The sequence below is a fragment of the Musca vetustissima genome, unplaced genomic scaffold (genome assembly GCF_032173495.1).
Source record: "Musca vetustissima isolate MV318-11 ecotype Yass unplaced genomic scaffold, APGP_CSIRO_Mvet_v1 utg8425, whole genome shotgun sequence".
NCBI lineage: Eukaryota > Metazoa > Arthropoda > Insecta > Diptera > Muscidae > Musca > Musca vetustissima.
Genome location: NW_026876838.1, coordinates 90322 through 112010, shown reverse-complemented (window position 1 = coordinate 112010; position 21689 = coordinate 90322). Strand labels below are relative to the sequence as shown.

Genomic DNA, 21689 nt, shown 5'->3' with positions numbered 1-21689 from the left:
AAGTTAGTCTGTCGTTGTCGTTGAATGAATGTTGTGAATGTTGAAAAATTAAAAGAAGAGAAAAAAGATTTTTATTTTTATATATTTGAGTGCTAAATGAGAAAAATTTGTGCAAACATCAAAGAATATTCAACGTTTGGGGACATAACGATTTGTGCTTAATTTTATTTAACTGAATAACAATAAACGAAACGGCGGTAAGTTGCGAGTTGAGCAATGATTTTTCTCACTTTATTTTGGGAAATAGGAAGTGCAAATAACAATAAATTAAAAGAATATATATTAGGCAAGACTGACAACGCCCAATGAAATGAGGGACAATCTAAAAACAAAAGTTTCTTCCAATAACATAAACAACTATTATTGTGCAAATACTAAGATCAAAAGTGATGAGAAAAAAGGATACAAACTAAATGAAAAAAAAAATGTTGTTTTGAATACGATGAAAATGAATCTGGATCCCAACTTAAAAGCAACATCCATTCGTACATATATATATGTATGTACATTGGGCCATCGATTGATTTATCTGTACAATGAGTTCTGCTGCTCTCCTCTACTTCTCGCTCAGAAAATATACTCATTTTCGTTTCATTACTGTGTTGATGACATCATTTTAATCGGTCGATTCGGTTGTTCGCTCTTCACTCACACCGCACGACGGCGACGAGCAAAACAACAACAACAACTTGGTTGGTAAGTTGTCTGATTGTTTTAGCTTTCTGCTTACTTGCCGCATTAACCTACAGACAGAGAGAGAACAACAATCATCATCATCATTGACGTTGTCGTTGTTGTTTGCGGCCGTGTGTTTCTATCTTCTTCACCGCAGTCAGCTACAACATTATAGTATTGCCCGTTTGCCCCATCGAATCAATGTGTTCCGAGTGAAAAAGTTAATTTTACCTTATTTATTTGGCCAAAACACCAACAACAACACCAAAATAAATAACAAGTATACAACTTAAGTGAGAATATAAAAAAAACATATATTTTTCAAAGTAGCAACAACGTCAAGTCAAATCAAATCAAGTGCTAAATAATAAAGTGAGTGTGAGAGCGAGAATAACCATAATATACGCCGAGAGAGAGAGTATGTGTGCGTGATAGAGTGAGAGAGACAGCGAGGAGGAGGAAGAAAGTGTGTGAATAAACATTTAAAAAGTGATACCAAACCAGATACAATTGAAGAAGAAGAAGAAACAAAAATTGCTATCGATATTTAACAAAAGTGATCAAATGAAGGATATTTTATTCAATCCCAAAAAGAGGAATTTGAATCGTTATAAATTTGTATAAAATCAACTTCAACGATACATTTGTACACACAAAACACTTCTTGCCCCACGTATGAGCAAAGTAATTGAAAAACATACAAATCAAGTGAACATCAAAACCTAGAGAAAGTTGAGCTCATTGGGCGTAGTATTCTAAATTATATTGGTGTGCGTTTTTAGTGTTTATTTTTCGTCGTTCGTTAGTGATGGATTGATGTGGTTGTTGTTGTTGTTTGTACATTGTACAACACATTTCAATGATTATTCCATTGTGTTTGTAATTTATGTTGCCTACTAGTTAGATTGAATGTGCATGAATGGTGATGTTCATTATGAGTTGCTGCTGCTATTCACAATTTATTGGATTTTGAGATCATCATTCAAGTCTAGTTTTTTGTATACAGTATTTTGCAATTGCAATTAACAATGTTGCAATTAACATTAATGTGCAAAAAAAAAAAAAACTACATACGGCTTAAAATTGAACCTTTAAAATCGTAGAGAAATGCGGTATGTAGTATTGTGGAGATATGAAATTGTATCAGTCGATATTAAATAGAAATTGTAAAATAGGTATTCCAAATACATCTATTATTATTAATATATCAATGTAGATGAATTTATCTCTCGATAAACAATAATATGTAATTGGAATACATTTTTACAAAAGTAAAGTCCCGATAATTTGAATATGTCACTGTTTTGTCATTATGACATGAATTCGCGGTAATTAAACGATCGACAACGCCCAGTCTTTGCGACCAACTTTGCTCAGTCATTATTAGGACTTCAGAAGTTTTGTATTAGTATTTCTCTTTAAATAATATACTGTACTAAAAAGCAATATTGACTATTGTATATAATTTGTACCTTTAAAATAATTGTTCTATATAATTTGACATTGATCTAATCTTTCATTATTGTGGGGACCACATTATCGAGTTTGAAAATGGCACATTTGGTGTTCGCTTCTGGCTCCTCAAGAATAAGTTTGACCAGATGTCACCTTCGAAGTTTTCTGTCATCTAAATTTAGATGAGATACCCCGCAAATATTTCAGATATGCTAAAGTTCGAGTGCAATTGATACCTCGATTGGAAATCGCAAACGTATATTATAACAATCAATAAAAATGTTTTTATTATCGTAATAATGTTATATATTCCGAATTTCAATTTTTTTAAATAAAATTGCACCTTAATAAACGGGATATAACGAATGGACTGTAAATAAGCTGCGGTCAAAATAATAGCAGCGTAATGCATTGAAATATTCGTAATGAAGAATACCATATTCTTTTTTCTAAATCGCGTAATGTTTTCTAATTTAATTATAGTTAAAATGTTACCAATTGCTATCTATATTGTATTTATAACAAAAAGTTTTGTATTTTGAAATTAATGGGTCTCATGCATAAAAACGAGTAAAAGCGATGAGTTAAGTCAAGTAAGCAATTGCTCATAAGTTGAGTTAGATCGAACAGCAGCAGCTTTTGCTCAATTTCGTATGCATAAAAATTAGTTCAAACCAATTGCAATTACTTGAGTAGATTGAGATCAAACTTCTAATTGTTATTGAAGTGCTAACATGTCGTCAAGTGGAAGTGAATTAGAAGTTGTAGTAAATACTAATAATAAAATCGAAACTGACAATATATTTACATGTTTAGTTTGGCGGGCCCCCCTTTCTGCATTCGGACCTTTATTTTCTATAATTAGGGTGATTTTCTGAACGTAAGGTGTACTGTACAAATTGTTGGCAATTTTGATCGTCCCTGCATACGACAAGTACCTTTTACTCAAAAAATCGAGTCCGAGCTAAAGCTCAGTTTTATGCATGAGACCCATTGTGTTAAAAGGGGTATATTCTAGAAATGAGGTCGGTCAAAAAAATAGCAGCTGCAATGAGAACATAACATAAATCGCAGCTGCAATGAGAACATAACATAAATCCATATTAGGTTTTTTATGGATCTTAAGCATTGGCAACGAGGTAAAATGTATTATTTATCTGTATTTTAATACTTTGTTGCAAAAATTTTGGTCCGTAATACTGATTTACATCGGCGTTGCATTAAATCGACTAGGTTATTACATCTTTCCCATGGAATTTTTAGTCAAACTTCTTAAATGGAACTCCAAAACTCATTATTATTCTTGGGTTTAGCTAGGGCGGCCTTCTTTTTAAAATTGCACCATAAATTTGTAACTTGGTTTAGATCGGGTGATTGCGCGGGCCCTTCCATAATATCTATACTATTGTCCTGAAACAACTGTTTTGCTAATTGACTGGTTTGCTTTGGATCAATGTCCTGCTGAAATTTCCATTCTATATGTATTTCATATTCTGCATAAAGAACGATAATATGATGCAGCATTGAGCGGCATCTTTAAAATACAATATATTCATCCAACTTGGCAGTACGAGAAAAACGCTGAAGCATAATATGTGATCCACTATCATTGATCGTTTTAGGGATCATCATTTTTGTTCTATGGACTTCTCATATATTTTCCGGATCCAGTTTTACCATAAAAAATTATTTTGGAATCGTCCGATCACAACATGTTCCTCCGTTTTCCAAATATTGATTGTAGAGTGCGCTGCTATTATTTTGACCGCAACTGTATTACATTCTGTACTTTTCTTTTAAGCACGTATTTCCACTAATCTTTGCTGTCTACTTTTGTAGAATTATATTTATTATCCTGCAGCATATGTGAGAAAATTGTGAGAGGAGCTATTTACTGGTATAGACTATTTTTTGGCACTCTGATTTTTGATTGAAAACATAATAAAAATCCATGTTTAAAAATTAATTTTCGGGGTGTTGTAATTATGGCTTCACTTTTAACATATGAACATTTCTGGGAAGAGGTCAACATTAGTAGTAATCCTTAAAATAGTGTTGACGGGCTATTTGGGTACTATTTGTATTTTTTGTAATTGCAAAATGTAAAGAACCTATAAATAGTTTCTGGGGAGAATATCCCTTACAAAAAACTAAGGGAGATTCGAATCTATAGACTTCCCTCTCAGTGGACAATGCTAATAAATAGTTATTTTTATATTTAACAACAAACTGGGATTACGCCTGATTATTTTGAATTAACAAATTACTCTAAAATACTACAAAGTATTAAAATTAAATTGTGAATATTTTTATTTGAATTTTTTATTTTTAATGCCTTGGCTGTCGTGTAGATCGCTTTATTTTGAACTAGTTTGCAACTTTTCAGTAGAGGGTCAACTCTACAGAAAATTTGAAAATTTTTAGTTGTGCTAGTTTTTATGTTCAGGTGTTGCGATATGTATATAAAGGTACCGGGTCGTACTTTATATGTTGCTTTGTATTTCGCTTATTTTACAAAAATTTATTATCTGATCCGAACCAAATTGCTTTATGTTTTAAAAACTTATGTGTATCTCCCATATATATAGCATATATTAAACAATCTTTGTTATTTCGAGCATGAGGTCATGTTTTCACTTATGTTTGGTTTTAAATGCAATAAACTCTTTTATTATTTATTTGAAGCCTTAAGAGACAAAACACTTTGTTGACTTAAATATATTATTTCGTCGATTTTCTAAAATAAGTACATTGACATAATTAGTAATTCCCTGAAAATGTACACACATCATATTACGAGGCCAATGTATTTATGTTGTAACAATAATTAATAATTTAATGAAATCATTTCAGTCCTATCACGTCCGATTTCACTATACCATTACAGGGTATTCTATTTTGAAACTGTTTCCAATAGTATGCGTCATCCTATATTAAAGTTGTCATTTACATTTTGTCCCTTTGTACAACTTTTCGCCATTAGATGTCATTTAGAATTTGGGTCAATAGACAAATGGAAATCTCGAATATTTCTTTGCATGATTACCTCAAGGGTGAAAGGAGTGGCGTCTATTACGAAAATAATATCAAAACAAATCCGAATTGTTAAAATACAAATGTTTGTTTTATTGGTTTTTGTTTCTCGTTCGTTCTCTTTGGTTCCACTCTCGCTCTCTAGCAGCATATTTGGACAAAAAATAAGGCGGTGACAGGAATACGTAATTCTGTGGTTCGTCATTTTCTTTCTTTGCCCTTTATATTTTACTACTTCTCACGCAATCCGCTGCTTGTTTACGAACCATGATGATGATGATGAATTCATTGATATTTGTTTGTGTCATCATCCAGCGGAACAACAACCAGACAACAGATATTTAGAACGAACACCAACCACATTTAATATACATACATATGCATTTGTGTGCGGCGATGTTTAAGCTCTGCTTCAAAGCGTAAAAAAAAACAAGAAAGAGAAGAATGAGGAGAAAAATTACGTAATAGATAAGAGTTGCATGTAGTATTCAAGTTTTGTATTTTATTTTTGTTCCATTTTACCAGTTAGCTCTTCGTCAATTCTATTTTGTGTGTATATTCGTCGTGGCCGTCTCCGCCGCTGTCGCAGCCGCCGTCGTCTCTGATTCGAAACCAAACACTCAGAGGCACACATGCAAAAGTATGTACTACCGAACAACCACAATCGACCGAAAAGTATCGAAGTTTTTTTCTTGTTGTTGTTTGCTGAGTGCGAATGAGCTCATTTTTTATTCTACCATTTCGACGTCTACAACCCTGTCCACCATACGACATGAACTTTTCACAATGATTTCATACGGACAGCGTACGGAAAAGATACACGTACACACACATATATATGGAATGTAATAAACCAAACATACATCCGCACATACATAAACAAATATTAAGTGTTTGACATACGTTTTACAAACAAACATGGTTAGAGCATGAATGTTGTTATTCTAAATTAGTTGGATATGCAATTAGTAGTGTTTTTGTGTTCCTCCTCTACTGCTGACATACAACAACGATATACATTGCTACTAATAAATGTTTATGCATGTGTGTGTGCATGTATAAAAATGTATAATAATTTGGGGCCAAGTCAAAGGTCGTGTCAGTATAAATCAACATTTTTAATTGTTCAGAATTTAGATACCTACAACACTTTATTGCGAATAACAACCAACCAAACAACATACATATTATATATAGTATTATTCTTTTAAAATACAGGTCTGGCCTATCTTCTGAGAGCGAGAGACACATTTCATTGGAATTTCTTTTAAATTTTGATTCGTCACTACTATAAATAAAACAACAACAAATTCTCATGAAAGTATCATGTCGCCCGAAACGCCTAACCAACCAACCAACCCCACAATATTTATCTGATGATAAGACCTGCTATTTGATGTTCTTACGTACGTATGAATGTTTGGTTCAAGTACAGGCAGCCAGACAGAGGCAAATCATGCAACTTGCTGCATATATCGTTTCGGTCGGTATATGTTTAAATTGTATGTACAATGCACACAAGAACCTCGAGTATTAGAATCATTATTGCAGCAGGTGGTATAGCGTTACAGTTAACAATAGAGAAGAACTCTTGGTTGGTAACCCTTTACGTGTTATAAATGAAATTGTATTCGGAAAAATTGGGGGAGTCGGCTCCTCGTACCATAAAACAATTGTACCATTTATAGTCTGCTGCAATTACATACTACGTACTGATTCGTGTATACAGTTAGTCAACAATGTGTTTGCATACTAAAGGCGGCAAGTATGCAAAATCTGTTTGTAATAACATTTCTTTCCAAATGTTGATCGATTTAAAGTGCAATACTCAGCCGATTTGATTCCAACGTAATGCTCGTGTCAATTTCCCGGCTTTCATGTTTGTCATTCAACAGGTATCCATAGTCGTAGGTTGTCGAAATATCTGAAATCCATTAAAGAAACTTTCGTTCTAAAACAGCAGTGCCCAAAATAGGTCCCATGGGCTGTCGGTATGTGTCAAAACTCTCACACACACAATGATAAGAATAGAAACGAAAAAAATTAGGACATTTTTGGAAAAAATTAGTTCAGAAAAAGTCGAAATATGTGACAAATACAATTAAGTTTGGCAAAACAGAAGCAAATCTATCTTTATATAGGAAAATATATCATTAAAAAGCATATTTGCATTGAATACAAAATGTTTTTCTGTCTTAAAATTTGAAATACAAGTTTTTACAATTTTTCTCACAGCATAATAAGAGAGAAACATAAATTTGAAAATTCTGTATTTGAAACAAATACAATAACAAACATTTGCATGTATTAGTGTGGACAGCCCTGTTCTAAAATGACATTTTTGTTTGGAAAAACGGTTTCGGTTAGCCAACATTTTCAAATTTTCCAAAACAGTTTCGGTTATTATATTTTTCATAACTCAAAATTAAAACAATTTTGTCTCCCTTATTATCCAATAAAAACAGATTTATTGTTTTCATATTTGAGTTTTTTTTTAATTTTTTAATAACATAACTTTTTGTTGCTAACATAACTTTGTTGCAAATTTTGGTGCCTAGCAGTTTTTAACAGCTCTGACATTCCATTTTGAAGTCAGAGTCGTTTTTTTATGAATATGTTTGTAAATTTTATTAAGAATATCAAGAAAAATTTAGCGTACGCACGCGCTACAAAATTTTCTCTTTAAACATTGGATATCAGTTTCGATATGAAATTTCTGCGAATTGGCTGGAGATAAAAATGCGGATTTTTTAACAGCTATAATGGGTTATTCAAGATTATATTGACATTTATTTTTTTGAGAAAAAAATTCTAACATATACTCTTTTAACTTTGAACACCGTCACGAACATGTTACACTCGTAACGCACTGTTTTACTTAAACACTGTTTAATTTAAAACGGAATATTTTAAAAATGCTAATTCTTATACTCGACACAACTATGTTGTTGGGGTATTATAGCTTTGTGTGGCCCCAAGACCTTTAGTAAATCATTATGCAGTTATGAACGAAAATTTTGCCTGTAAATCCGGTTCTAAATCAACTTATTGAGTAAGAATGTAACATGTGCGTGGCGGATAAAAAAAATTTTCGATGGAGATAGAAGACAAACTTTGTTATATTTCAGTTTGTCATCTCAAGATCCACTAACAACAGCATTATCAAAAAAATTATTTTGTATTAGAGTCTGTATAGAAACATATGTTAATTTTGTCACGCACGCGTTACTTATTTTCATACACTATTTAACTGCACTTACGACGGGATTCTGTTGTTATATATATATATATATATATATAGTTACGCCTTTTTGCATTTTAGCTAACGATATATTATATTCAACTAAAAATATATTGTCCGGATTGCAAAGAATATTTCCTATATAATTTCATATCTCTCTTAACGAATTGATTTTTCACCTATGTGGTTGACCTTTTTGTGGAATTCGTGATATATATATATTTTTTGTTTTGAGTCAAACATTTTCTTACGCAAACAAAACACTCGAATCCTTTAATTAGAATTTAATAAAAACTGAAATTACTATTAAATTTTGTCTTAATCTTAACCGGAAACCCCGTACATGTACGCTATGAAATTAAATATTTTGAATATATTATTTAAATAGTTTGTTGACAAACTGTATGCACATATACTTTTAAAAATTGTCCAATGTATCAACAAAAAACGGAAACCGGAAAATAAAATGGCATAATTATAAACGTGCGCAGAAGGAAATACATTTTGATTGATTGAAAATTTTCCATATATATATATGTTGTTTAGTGATAACAAGTTTGTAGAAACAATAATTGCGAAGATAAATTTAATGCTACAATTCAAAAATTATGATTAAAAATATAGAAACAATAAATTATTGGCTATTATATACTCTTAAACAGCAAAAGGTTCTGAATGATCCATTTAATATTTCGCACTAAGTGTCAAATTTTTCACACAAAGTGTCAAATTGTTCACACACTGATGGTATAATATTAACATTTTCTCTTTTGTCAAATTAAACTTATTGTAAGAAGAAATCATTACGGAGGGCCCTACTACGCTCCAGTCATCAACACTCATCCCTTGTTATAGCAAAACATGAGTTATAATTGTCTATGCTATGCTGTCAGATTTTTGGGTTGAATCCATCCATGCCATCTAAAATTAAATATTATAAAAAAGTCGTTGACAATATATTTTTTGATAAGTCTTTTCAAATTTGTATTCCTTAAAAGTTTGTTACTACATATTTATTTATATGGTATAAACATACCGCAATAAATTCATTTCAAATAACAATAAAAATCCTTATATAGTATTAATAATAATTTGGTAATAATTGCCATAAGTTTGTGTTACTTAATTTATTTCTTCCGTGTATTTTTTTTAAAATAACTTTATAAAACTTTCATAAATCAATATAATTTTTAACAATTTGTACAATTTATTGGAAATTATAAGTTGAGAGAGAAATTTTGAGTAATCGAACATTTCTTAAGTGATAAAATTTAATCAGTAAGGATTTGCATGTTTTTTTTTTTTTTGAAATTTATAAAAGTCTCAAACTTTTCAACAATAATCCGATTTATTAAATTATTATGGAAGTTTATTATAGTCACTGGAATTTAATTTATTTATAGTTACAAAGATGAGCCTGAGTTGTGAGAGAACATTTATAAATCTTCTCATGAAATAAACAAAAAATATTTCACACTAAATTTAGTGGTTTCTCAATCTATGAGAATAATATTTGCCCTGCAGTATTTTCGATCATTCCCAATGTAGGTCCATGTATATGTTAATACATATACATGGTGTGTGTGTGTCTGTTTTTTCTATACTTGTTTGTATTTTATTCTCACTCTTTAATAGAAATACTTCGTGTGTGTGTTTTTTTCTAATCGGCGTATTTTATCTATTGACTCTTAACTGATTCCCCCATTTGATACGATAAGTTAAAGGCACTAAAGAACATACTAACTTTTGTAGCCACTAAATATTTATTTTATATGTCAATAATGATGTATTTGTTTGTGGTATATGTTTTTTTAGAGATAATATAGTTGGAACCGCTGTCGGGAGTGTTATGAAATATGTACAATTGAAAAATTCAATTTTAATTCAATTGAGTGCTAAGCACACATTTTCACACCTTGCCTATTTTCATTTTGATTGGATTCGTATTTATTTGAGAACATATTATGAATCATTTTCTTTTCATATTTCTGGTATTTCACATCATATAGGAGGAATGGCTGGCTGCAAGACGCCTACTCCACATTAAATGTTTTGGAAAATAAAATTGTGAAATTATTCTTCATTGAAACATATCGTATATATTTTTGGCTATATTCGTAGCATTTTTAAAAAATGTAAATCGCAAAAGCCAAAAATTATATATGAAAAATGTTTTGATTTTTGATTCTACATTTTTTAAATTGTTTTCTTTTCCCAATTCATATAAGCTCATAAACGTAGTATAAGTACGTTTATATTGTACCGGATTTATTAAATACTTGGTCTGTTCCCTTACTGCTAGAATCTACTACTTTTTACTACGATAACGAATTTTTCTTTATGATATCGAAGGAAATAGTAAAATCGAGTAGATTCTTGCAGTGCGGGAATAGAACAACTGTAAAACTTAATTTTCAATTCCTTTACATATATGTCAAATAAATCCTCGTAGAAAAAAATAACTCGAAATTTTATAGAGCTATAAATTAGTACTAATATCCATCCCTAGTTCAAAAGTATACATATGTACAGATCATACTAGCAGAAGCGGATGGCCACTTTTTTTACTCTAATTGAGGAACCAATGACATTATTTTTTTATTGCTACAACTAATTAAATTATACATCAGTAATTGTATAATTTTTAAATAACATATTTTTTTTACTTAGCATTTTCACTTTATATGAGATCATCCCGGCACTTTGTAAATATGTAGGTTGTGGGTTGGATGGAAACAAATTTCCAAATAAACATATTAGATTACTTAATTAGCATTGGTTAATTGTATAGAATATTCGTTCGTATGGCATTTGTTTGGAATTGTTTTTGACGTCACGGTCAGTCGTGTTTTAATGACGTGTATGTGTGCGTTATGTGTTAGATAACAATGAGGCCGATTGGCAAGAATAAAACATCGACTTGTTACCCAATATTCATCGCCAACTCGAAGATCTTTAGCTATTGATTACTTTTTCATTTACTGATATCTCCTTTGTCGTGTAATTTTTTTAATTGCAGAAATTGACTATCGAAAGCAATGACGACGGACATTTCAATTGTTCGATGGGACCCTAGTCAGGGTCCTGGCAACGAATACATCGACGAATATGAATACGATGGTGGCAACTCCAGTTCACGATTATTTGAGCGTTCACGTATCAAGGCCTTGGCCGAAGAACGTGAAAGTGTACAAAAGAAGACATTCACCAAATGGGTGAATTCGCACCTGTGCCGTGTCAACTGCCGAATATCAGACCTGTACGTTGATATGCGCGATGGCAAGCATTTAATAAAATTACTGGAAGTATTGTCCGGCGAAAGGCTGCCGAAACCAACAAAGGGCAAAATGAGAATTCACTGTTTGGAAAATGTGGACAAAGCACTGCAATTTTTGCGCGAGCAACGTGTACATTTGGAAAATATTGGTTCCCACGATATTGTCGATGGTAACGCATCGTTAAATTTAGGTTTAATTTGGACCATTATTTTGAGATTCCAAGTAAGTGCAACAAGAGGCGGCACAGTCAATTTATTACGCCTTTCCTTTTTCAAACGATAACCATATTGTATTCTAACGTTTTTGTTTCGCCCCTTTTTTCATTCCTTTTCAAATTCTAGATCCAAGATATTACTATTGAAGAGGTAGACAATAAGGAAACCAAGTCAGCCAAGGACGCTTTACTGTTGTGGTGTCAAATGAAAACAGCAGGATATCACAATGTCAATGTGCGCAACTTTACAACATCGTGGCGTGACGGTCTTGCCTTCAACGCCATTATCCACAAACACCGTCCTGATTTGGTACAATTTGAAAAATTGTCAAAAGCCAATCCAATTCATAACTTGAACAACGCCTTCGATGTGGCTGAGGACAAGCTTGGCTTGGCAAAACTTTTGGACGCAGAGGATGTGTTCGTAGAGCATCCTGATGAGAAATCCATCATCACCTATGTGGTCACATACTACCATTACTTCAGCAAGCTGAAGCAAGAGACTGTGCAGGGCAAACGTATTGGCAAAGTTGTTGGCATAGCCATGGAAAATGACAAAATGATTCATGACTACGAACATTTCACAAGTGACTTGTTGAAGTGGATCGAAACAACAATCCAAGCCTTGGGCGAACGCGTTTTTGAAAACTCCTTAGTGGGTGTGCAAGGCCAGTTGGCCCAATTTTCTAATTATCGCACCATCGAAAAGCCACCCAAATTTGTCGAGAAGGGAAATTTGGAAGTTCTCTTGTTTACACTGCAGTCGAAAATGAGAGCCAATAATCAGAAGCCATACACTCCCAAGGAAGGAAAAATGATCTCCGATATTAACAAGGCCTGGGAGCGTTTAGAAAAGGCAGAGCATGAACGTGAGTTAGCATTGCGAGAAGAATTGATCCGCCAGGAGAAATTGGAGCAGTTGGCTGCTCGTTTCGACCGCAAAGCTTCTATGCGTGAGACTTGGTTGTCGGAGAATCAACGTCTGGTTAGCCAAGATAACTTCGGTTTCGATTTGGCTGCGGTTGAGGCTGCCGCCAAGAAACACGAAGCCATTGAAACTGATATATTCGCCTATGAAGAACGTGTTCAGGCCGTGGTAGCTGTATGCGATGAATTGGAATCGGAACGCTACCATGATGTCAAGCGCATCTTATTGCGCAAGGAAAATGTAATGCGCCTGTGGAACTATTTGTTGGAGCTTTTGCGCGCTCGTCGTATGCGTTTGGAAATCTCCCTCCAATTGCAACAAAACTTCCAGGAAATGTTATACATTCTCGATAATATGGAAGAAATCAAGCAGCTGTTGTTGACCGATGACTACGGCAAACATTTGATGGGAGTTGAGGATCTATTGCAAAAGCACTCGTTGGTTGAAGCCGACATCAATATTTTGGGCGAACGTGTCAAAGTTGTGGTACAAAATTCACAGAAATTCCTGAGCGACGATCCAGAGTCATATAAGCCATGTGACCCTGAAATTATTGTCAGTCGTGTCCAACAGTTGGAGGATGCCTACGCTGAGTTGGTGCGATTGGCTGTCGAACGCCGCAGTCGTTTGGAGGAGAGCCGCAAGTTGTGGCAATTCTATTGGGACACTGCCGACGAAGAGAACTGGATCAAGGAGAAGGAACAGATTGTTTCTACCGACGATATCGGTCACGACTTGACAACCGTGAACTTGTTGCTCAGCAAGCACAAAGCCTTGGAGTCGGAGATTACCTCGCACGACCCTCAACTGCAAAATGTTGCAAAGGTTGGTGCCGAGCTTATTACCGAAGGCCACTTTGGTGCCGATAGAATTAAGGATCGCCTTAAGGAAATCTTATCCAAATGGGATCATCTGCTTGACTTGACCAAATACAGACGTCAACGCCTCGAAAATGCTGTCGAGTACTTCCAGCTGTTCGCCGATGCCGACGATGTCGACAACTGGATGTTGGACACATTGCGCATTGTTTCAAGCGAAGATGTGGGTCGCGACGAAGCCAATGTCCAATCGTTGCTTAAGAAACACAAAGATGTTGCTGATGAGCTTAAGAACTACGCCGAGGTCATTGATGCTCTACACAAACAGGCAGAGACCCTTAAACTCAACGAAACTGAGAAAGCTAATGTGGACAAACGCCTTGAAGCCATCGACACCCGCTACAAGGAGCTTACCGAACTCGGAAAACTGCGCAAGCAACGCTTGTTGGACGCTCTCAGCCTGTACAAACTCATGTCTGAAGCTGACGGTGTCGAGCAATGGATCAAGGAAAAAACCAAGATGTTGGATACCATGGTACCTGGTAAAGATATCGAAGACGTTGAGATTATGAAGCATCGCTTCGAAGGCTTCGACAAGGAAATGAACGCCAACGCTTCCCGCGTCGCCGTTGTCAATCAATTGGCCAGACAGTTGTTGCACGTCGAACATCCCAACTCTGATGAAATTTTGGAACGTCAAAATCGTCTTAACGTGGAATGGTCGAATTTGCGCGAGAAAGCCGAAGCCAAAATGGACGAGCTTAAATCTGCTCATGGCGTCCAAACGTTCTACATTGAATGTCGAGAAACTATTTCCTGGATTGAAGACAAGAAACGTATTCTCACTGAAACTGACAGCCTGGAAATGGATTTGACCGGCGTAATGACATTGCAGCGAAGACTAAGCGGCATGGAACGTGATCTGGCTGCAATCCAAGCTAAACTTTCCAGTCTTGGCAAGGAAGCCGACAGCATTGAATCCGACCATCCAGAAGAGGCGCAAATCATTCGCGATCGCATTGCCCAGATTGAGCTCATTTGGGAGCAGTTAACTCAGATGTTGAAGGAACGCGATTCCAAGTTGGAAGAGGCTGGCGATTTGCACAGATTCTTGAGGGATTTGGACCACTTCCAGACCTGGTTGACCAAGACACAAACCGATGTGGCCTCCGAAGATACTCCAACATCGTTACCAGAAGCTGAACAGTTGCTCAATCAGCATCAATCTATTCGCGAAGAGATCGACAACTACACCGAAGATTACAAGAACATGATGGAGTACGGAGAACGATTGACTTCAGAATCGAACACATCCGATGATCCACAGTACATGTTCTTGCGCGAGCGCTTGAAGGCTCTTAAGGATGGTTGGGAGGAATTGCACCAAATGTGGGAGAACCGCCAAGTCTTGTTGTCTCAAAGTCTCGATCAGCAACTATTCAACCGCGATGCCCGTCAAACCGAGGTATTGCTCAGTCAGCAAGAACACTTCCTCAGCAAGGACGACACTCCTGTTAATTTGGAACAAGCAGAAAATCAACTTAAACGCCACGAGGCCTTCCTCACCACAATGGATGCCAATGACGACAAAATTAATACTCTCCTGCAGGTTGCAGACACATTGGTCGAGAAGGAACACTTTGATGCCGAAAAGATCGGCAAGCGTGCAGAAAATATTGCCAGCCGTCGCGAAGATAACCGCAGAAGAGCTCTGGAGCAACACGAAAAGTTGAAGAATCAAGTAAAACTCCACGAATTCTTGCAGGACTTGGATGAGTTGTCAGAATGGGTGCAGGAGAAATATGTTACCTCTCAGGACGAGACATACAGAAGTGCAAAAACTATTCATTCCAAATGGACCAGACATCAGGCATTTGAAGCTGAAATTGCTGCCAACAAAGAACGCCTCTATGAGGCAGAAAAGGCCGCTGAGGAATTGTCCAAGGAAAAGCCAGAATTCAAAGATGTCATTGAACCAAAACTAAAGGAGTTGGCAAAACAATTTGAAGATCTTGAAACCCACACTAAAGAGAAGGGCGCCATGTTGTTCGATGCTAATCGTGAAGTCCTTGTCCAACAGACTTGCGATGACATCGATTCCTACATTACCGAATTGGAAAAACAAATTGTCAGTGCCGATACTGGTAATGACTTGACATCTGTAAACATTTTGATGCAGAAACAACATGTGATACAGACACAAATGGCCGTTAAGGAACGTCAAGTCGAAGAAATCGACAAACAGACAGAATACCTTAAGAAGACCGTGCCCGAGGAGAAGATTGAACCCATTGTTACCAAGAAGATTGCGGTACTCGATCGTTTTGAAAAGATAAAGGCGCCATTGATCGAACGTCAAAAGCAGTTGGAAAAGAAGAAGGAAGCCTTCCAATTCTGTCGCGATATCGAGGATGAGAAATTGTGGATAAACGAAAAACTGCCAGTTGCCAACTCCACCGACTATGGCAACTCCCTCTTCAATGTGCATGTCCTGAAGAAGAAGAATCAATCGCTAGCTACAGAGATCGACAACCACGAACCGCGCATCAATGCAATTTGCAACAACGGCCGCAAACTCATTGACGAAGGCCACGAAGACGCCAAGAAATTCGAGGCTCTTATCAGCGACTTGACACAGAAATGGCAAGAACTGAAGGACGCTGTTGAGAATCGCAAGAAAAATCTATTGGAATCCGAGAAAATTCAACAGTACTTCTTTGACGCCCAAGAAGCTGAGTCGTGGATGAGTGAACAGGAATTGTACATGATGGTTGAAGACCGTGGCAAGGATGAAGTCAGTGCCCAGAACCTTATGAAGAAGCACGAAAATCTGGAACAATCCATTGAAGACTATGCCAACACAATTCGTCAGTTGGGAGAAGTGGCCAGCCAGTTCAACATCGACGATGTGTCCAGTGTGGATGCTGTTGCCGTGAAACAGTCGCAATTGGACAAATTATATGCCGGTCTTAAAGACTTGGCTGGAGAGAGAAGGGCACGTCTGAACGAAGCCCTTCAATTGTTCATGTTGAATCGTGAGGTGGATGATTTGGAACAATGGATAGCCGATCGCGAGGTCGTTGCCGGTTCCCAAGAATTGGGTCAAGATTACGATCACGTGACGCTGTTGTCAGAACGCTTCAGTGAATTTGCTCGCGACACAGAGTCCGTTGGTGGTGAACGTGTTGCTAAGGTCAACAGCATTGCCGACAATCTGATCCAAGCCGGCCATTCTGACTCGGCCACAATTGCAGAATGGAAGGACAATCTAAACGAGTCTTGGCAAGATCTTTTGGAACTAATCGAAACGCGCACACAGATGCTTGCCGCTTCCCGCGAATTGCACAAATTCTTCCACGATTGCAAAGATGTCCTTAGCCGCATCATCGAGAAGCAACATGGTGTGTCCGACGAATTGGGTCGTGATGCCGGCTCTGTTTCGGCGCTGCAACGCAAGCACTATAATTTCATGCAGGATTTGACGACCCTCTACGCCCAAGTACAACAAATACAAGAAGAATCGGCAAAATTGCAGGACTCCTACGCCGGGGACAAGGCCAAGGAGATTACAAATCGCGAAATGGAGGTCTTGCATGCATGGTCGAATCTGCAGGCCATGTGCGATGCACGCAAACAGAAATTGGCCGACACCGGTGATTTGTTCCGGTTCTTTAACATGGTACGAATTCTGATGATCTGGATGGAAGATTTGGTAAGACAAATGAACACCTCCGAGAAACCACGTGACGTTTCCGGCGTCGAGTTGCTTATGAACAACCACCAGAGCTTAAAAGCTGAAATTGACACACGTGAAGATAACTTCTCAGCTTGTATATCACTGGGCAAGGAATTGCTGACACGTAATCATTACGCTTCGGCCGATATTAAAGACAGACTTTTGCAATTGAATAACAGTCGAAATGCATTGCTAAGAAGATGGGAGGAACGTTGGGAGAATTTACAACTAAGTAAGTTTTTGTTTCATGTGTGTGTTTTTTTTTCTATTACTTGGGACTCCATTTTCAAATACCAAACAATACTGAATGTAATGTTCGTTTGCAGTTCTCGAAGTATATCAATTTGCCAGAGATGCTGCCGTTGCCGAAGCTTGGTTGATAGCCCAGGAACCATATCTATTGTCGTCAGAACTTGGCCATACAATTGATGAAGTTGAAAACCTTATCAAGAAACATGAAGCATTTGAAAAGTCTGCTGCTGCCCAAGAAGAGCGTTTCAGTGCACTTGAGCGTTTAACAACAGTAAGTTGAAGGGAAAATCGCTGCATTTTGAATACCATCTAAGAAGTGTTGTTTTGTCTATGTCCATCCTATAGTTTGAGCTTAAAGAAATGAAGAGACGCCAAGAATTGGCTGAAGAAGCAGAGCGACAGCGTATTAAGGAAGAGATGGAGGCTAAAGCAGCAGCCGAAGCGGCGGAACAGGCTAAACGTGAGGCTGAGAAACGAGACGTTGTCGATGTAGCAACATCCGAAGAAGCCGCTGGTAAGTTATATATCTATTATATTTTGTATTACTTTAGTGTGTTGTTGTCTTAGCTGTAGTTCATATCTGTTGTAGTAGCGAAGTTTCTTGTGTTTGTTCTAATTTTATTACATTGCATTGTGCACTTTTTATTTATTTATTTTTTTTTATTACAAATATGCTACAAATACTTTGTATTAGGGAAATAGTTATATCTCTAAGGTAACTTGCATCTTGTGTAGAGTACACAATTTCAATAGGAAAACTAGACTCTCAGGTGGTGCATAGGCATGCACAAGATTAAATATTTTATTGAGAATTTGATGATTTGTTTATTATTTCTACAATTGTTTGTAATTCACTCCGTCATGTATTTCATCGTGGTTAATTTAAACAAACTGTGTACTCGTTCTATTTGAGAGAAATTATTAGGAAAAATCTTTGATTTTTGATTTTTTTTATTTTTGGACCAGTTTTGGCGTTGTTTACAAATCACTATATTTAATTATTACATAGATTTTGGTCTTTGAGTTAGTGTACAATATGTCAATATTTATAAATATTTTGAACATTATTTTATTAATGCTTCGTGGAACATTAGCTGTGGTTGATACTGCAGCCGAAGTTGAGCGCACTGCAGAAACACAAACAGGTATTAACAGTACTAAATACTCAACTGTTTATAATCTTCACGCTGTTCATTATATACATATTTATATTTATAAAACAAATTATATTTCATTGCGATATTTTACTCATAATATTAATATTTACAGAACGAGCCGCCGCTGCTAGTGGCGAAGCTCATGAAGGCTATTTGACAAGAAAACACGAATGGGAGTCCACCACAAAGAAGGCATCAAACAGATCCTGGGACAAGGTATGTATTGGGCACATCTTTCCCTCTTTCTGCGTGAAATCTCATCTCAACTCTATGATATGTTTGTCTTTCTAACTTTAGGTTTATACAGTTGCAAAGAGTGGACGTCTTTCTTTCTTCAAAGAACAAAAGGGTTATAAGAGTAATCCTGAATTAACTTTCCGCGGAGAACCCGTGTATGACTTGCAAGGAGCCTCTGTTGAAATTGCCAGCGACTACACAAAGAAGAAGCATGTTCTAAGAGTCAAGTATGTATAACTGAGTAAACGCGTCAATATAAATTTATGTTCAACCATTATTTGAATTGTTCTTGCTTCCAAACAGACTTTCAAACGGTGGAGAATTCTTGTTGCAAGCCCATGATGACAATGAGATGTCACAATGGGTCTCTGCTTTGAAGGCCCAAAGTGATTCGGCAGCTGTTGCAGAAAGTAGATCCCAGACACTACCAGCCACATCGCAGAAGGACGAACCAAAGCGTAGATCATTCTTTACTTTAAAGAAAAAGTAAATTAGGTAGGGCAACAAAAAACAAAAACACCATAAAACAACACACACACACATTTACACAGCAACATTTATTTAACGCTTAAATAAATATAAAATTGTAAGGTTTAATAATTAAAATTATATATGACGAGAGATGAAAAGAGAATAATAGTTATTTATATTGCTTATATAATATAAAGAACCCCGATAAGTGCACGAAGAAAACAAAACAAAATGCTGCTATTAAATTTAAACTTACGTATATTGTATCTTATTTATTATTTAACAAACGTAAAATCCAACAAATTATAAGAAAACCAATCAAAAATAAAAAAATACAAAACTCATGTATGCATTTCAATGTATTCAAAATAAATAATAAATTTATTCCCTCTATATTATTTTAATGGCATATTTGCTTTCTTCAGAAGTACGGTACGGTATGTATAAATATGTGTGTTTTTAACGCATATATGACTAAATTGTTGATAAACATCGTAGTCGTCGTATATGGGCATTTCAGGGAAAATGTAGACCAAAGCCGTAGAACTTTTTTTCTTCAATCGTACTTAGGTACGTGAAGTTACGGAAAAAATAACAAAAAAGACAAACTTTTTTATATCTTCTTGTTTTACTAAATAAATACTAATTTAATGTATTTACTGCAGAATATTTGAAAATTCAGTAATATTGATAATTCTTATTTATGTAAAGAATATTTAAAGTTCAAAATGTTCACACAATTCGAGAAGTTTTCCCATTATTTGCAAGCATGTCAAAAGTCGCGTGATTGGCCGCTCTTTTGTGGCTTTTATCTCATAAGGCAAAAACAGGAGGCTCTCAATTTTTTTACTCAAAATACTACAAAAACATTAAGGGTGAATTGTAAAAAATTTGATGGTCCATGATTTATTTAACATTTAAAAGGCATGTACATTAAAACTTTTTATCGGGTTAACCATGGCATAATTATGGAAGGTAGTCTTATTTCAGAAATTTATAATGGCAACCCTTAGGTTAGGTTTGGGATGTACCGTTGTTAGTAACAACCGTCCACTCGGAGACTATTGTCCGTTGTGATCATCCTTTATACCTGAAAAGAGGACGGGAAAAGAACAGAGAGGGGAAGATTAGCCATGCCAGAGTTTTGACAAAACCTAGGATCTGGGGCCAAAGCACCGAATTCGTCATCGATTTCTGTTTCGTATAGAGTAATACATATTTCGATCGTTGTCAATTTTTGGATCACTGCATTCGATCGTAATTTATTTTGTCTACTACTTTTTTTACATTGCTGTAAACATATGGTAATAAGAAATTGGAAGGGAAAGAGGATGTCAAGAAATGTTTTCTGATTAAAATATGTTATTTCATAGAAATTCATATCGTTTTTGGGTTAAAATATGTGTACCAATTTATTATGAATATATTGTACTCATCAAAGGAGGAATTTAGTGGCTCTTTAATTTTGCTTGAGCACAGTTTTGCAACTTATTTTGGGCTAAGTCTTTATGCTCCAACATAAATTGAGCCAGTGCGTCTTTCTATTTAGCATTCACTTTGTTGAAGTTTTTTTTTTTTTTTTTGAAGCGGCTATTGAGCATTTTCTTTCCGTGTCCCCAAATGCAAATAATATATTTTCTTAAATGTATTTTGCCAAAATAAATAATACTTACATTTTCCGCGCAAAAATCACTAAGTATGTAGTTTTTGATAGCATACTACCTATCGTGTGCAACTTCGAGTAGAAACAATTCGATAACGACTGCGGTGATCCTGGTTGGGGTCTATTTTTGAGAAGAACGAAATACGGTTAATGTCTTCTGCCACTCAGCGATGGACATCGCGGATATGTTCAATTGTTTCTAGCTCTTCTTCGTCCTCATATAGACGACAGTAATCCTCTCCGCTGGAGTCCCATTTTGAAGTGAGAGATCTAATCCTGCAGTGACCTGTTATAATCCCCCCACAATGACTTTGATCTCTCTCTTGTTATGTGCCGACAGCGAAGAAGTTCCTTGGCGAGGAATTCAGGCCAGATAGCTTTTGAGATTCTACCTCGCCGTAGAACAATCGGATTTTGCCAATGAAATAGCCAATGGGTGGTTGCACAGATCTCTCAATCGGAAGATTGGATGATTGTGAGCCTCCTCGAGCAAGCTCGTCGGCTACCCAACATAAGTTAACTATCCGTCAT

The 21689-nt window shown here is 35.8% G+C and overlaps 1 protein-coding gene across 2 annotated transcripts; it reads left to right on the top strand.

The window, feature by feature from the left end:
• Positions 1 to 19794, top strand: LOC133321382 (spectrin beta chain). 2 transcript variants are annotated; one of them, XM_061530468.1, is made up of 9 exons: positions 1 to 197; positions 11424 to 11904; positions 12024 to 17610; positions 17705 to 17901; positions 17976 to 18144; positions 18725 to 18775; positions 18900 to 19003; positions 19085 to 19251; positions 19328 to 19794. In XM_061530468.1, exons 2-9 carry the CDS (start codon positions 11443 to 11445, stop codon positions 19512 to 19514), a joined length of 6924 nt encoding a protein of 2307 aa, XP_061386452.1. In that variant the 5' UTR covers positions 1 to 197; positions 11424 to 11442; the 3' UTR covers positions 19515 to 19794. The 2 variants fall into 2 exon arrangements, with proteins under 2 accessions (XP_061386452.1, XP_061386454.1); XM_061530470.1 differs by lacking the exon at positions 18725 to 18775.
• The last annotated feature ends 1895 nt before the right edge of the window (positions 19795 to 21689 follow it).

Bases quoted from the DNA above. Each gene is read 5' to 3' on its own strand.
- LOC133321382 (XM_061530468.1), top strand. From the start codon at position 11,443: ATGACGACGGACATTTCAATTGTTCGATGGGACCCTAGTCAGGGTCCT. The intron at 18,145-18,724 runs GTAAGTTATATA...GTGGAACATTAG, and splicing joins AACATCCGAAGAAGCCGCTG to CTGTGGTTGATACTGCAGCC. The intron at 19,252-19,327 runs GTATGTATAACT...GCTTCCAAACAG, and splicing joins AAGCATGTTCTAAGAGTCAA to ACTTTCAAACGGTGGAGAAT.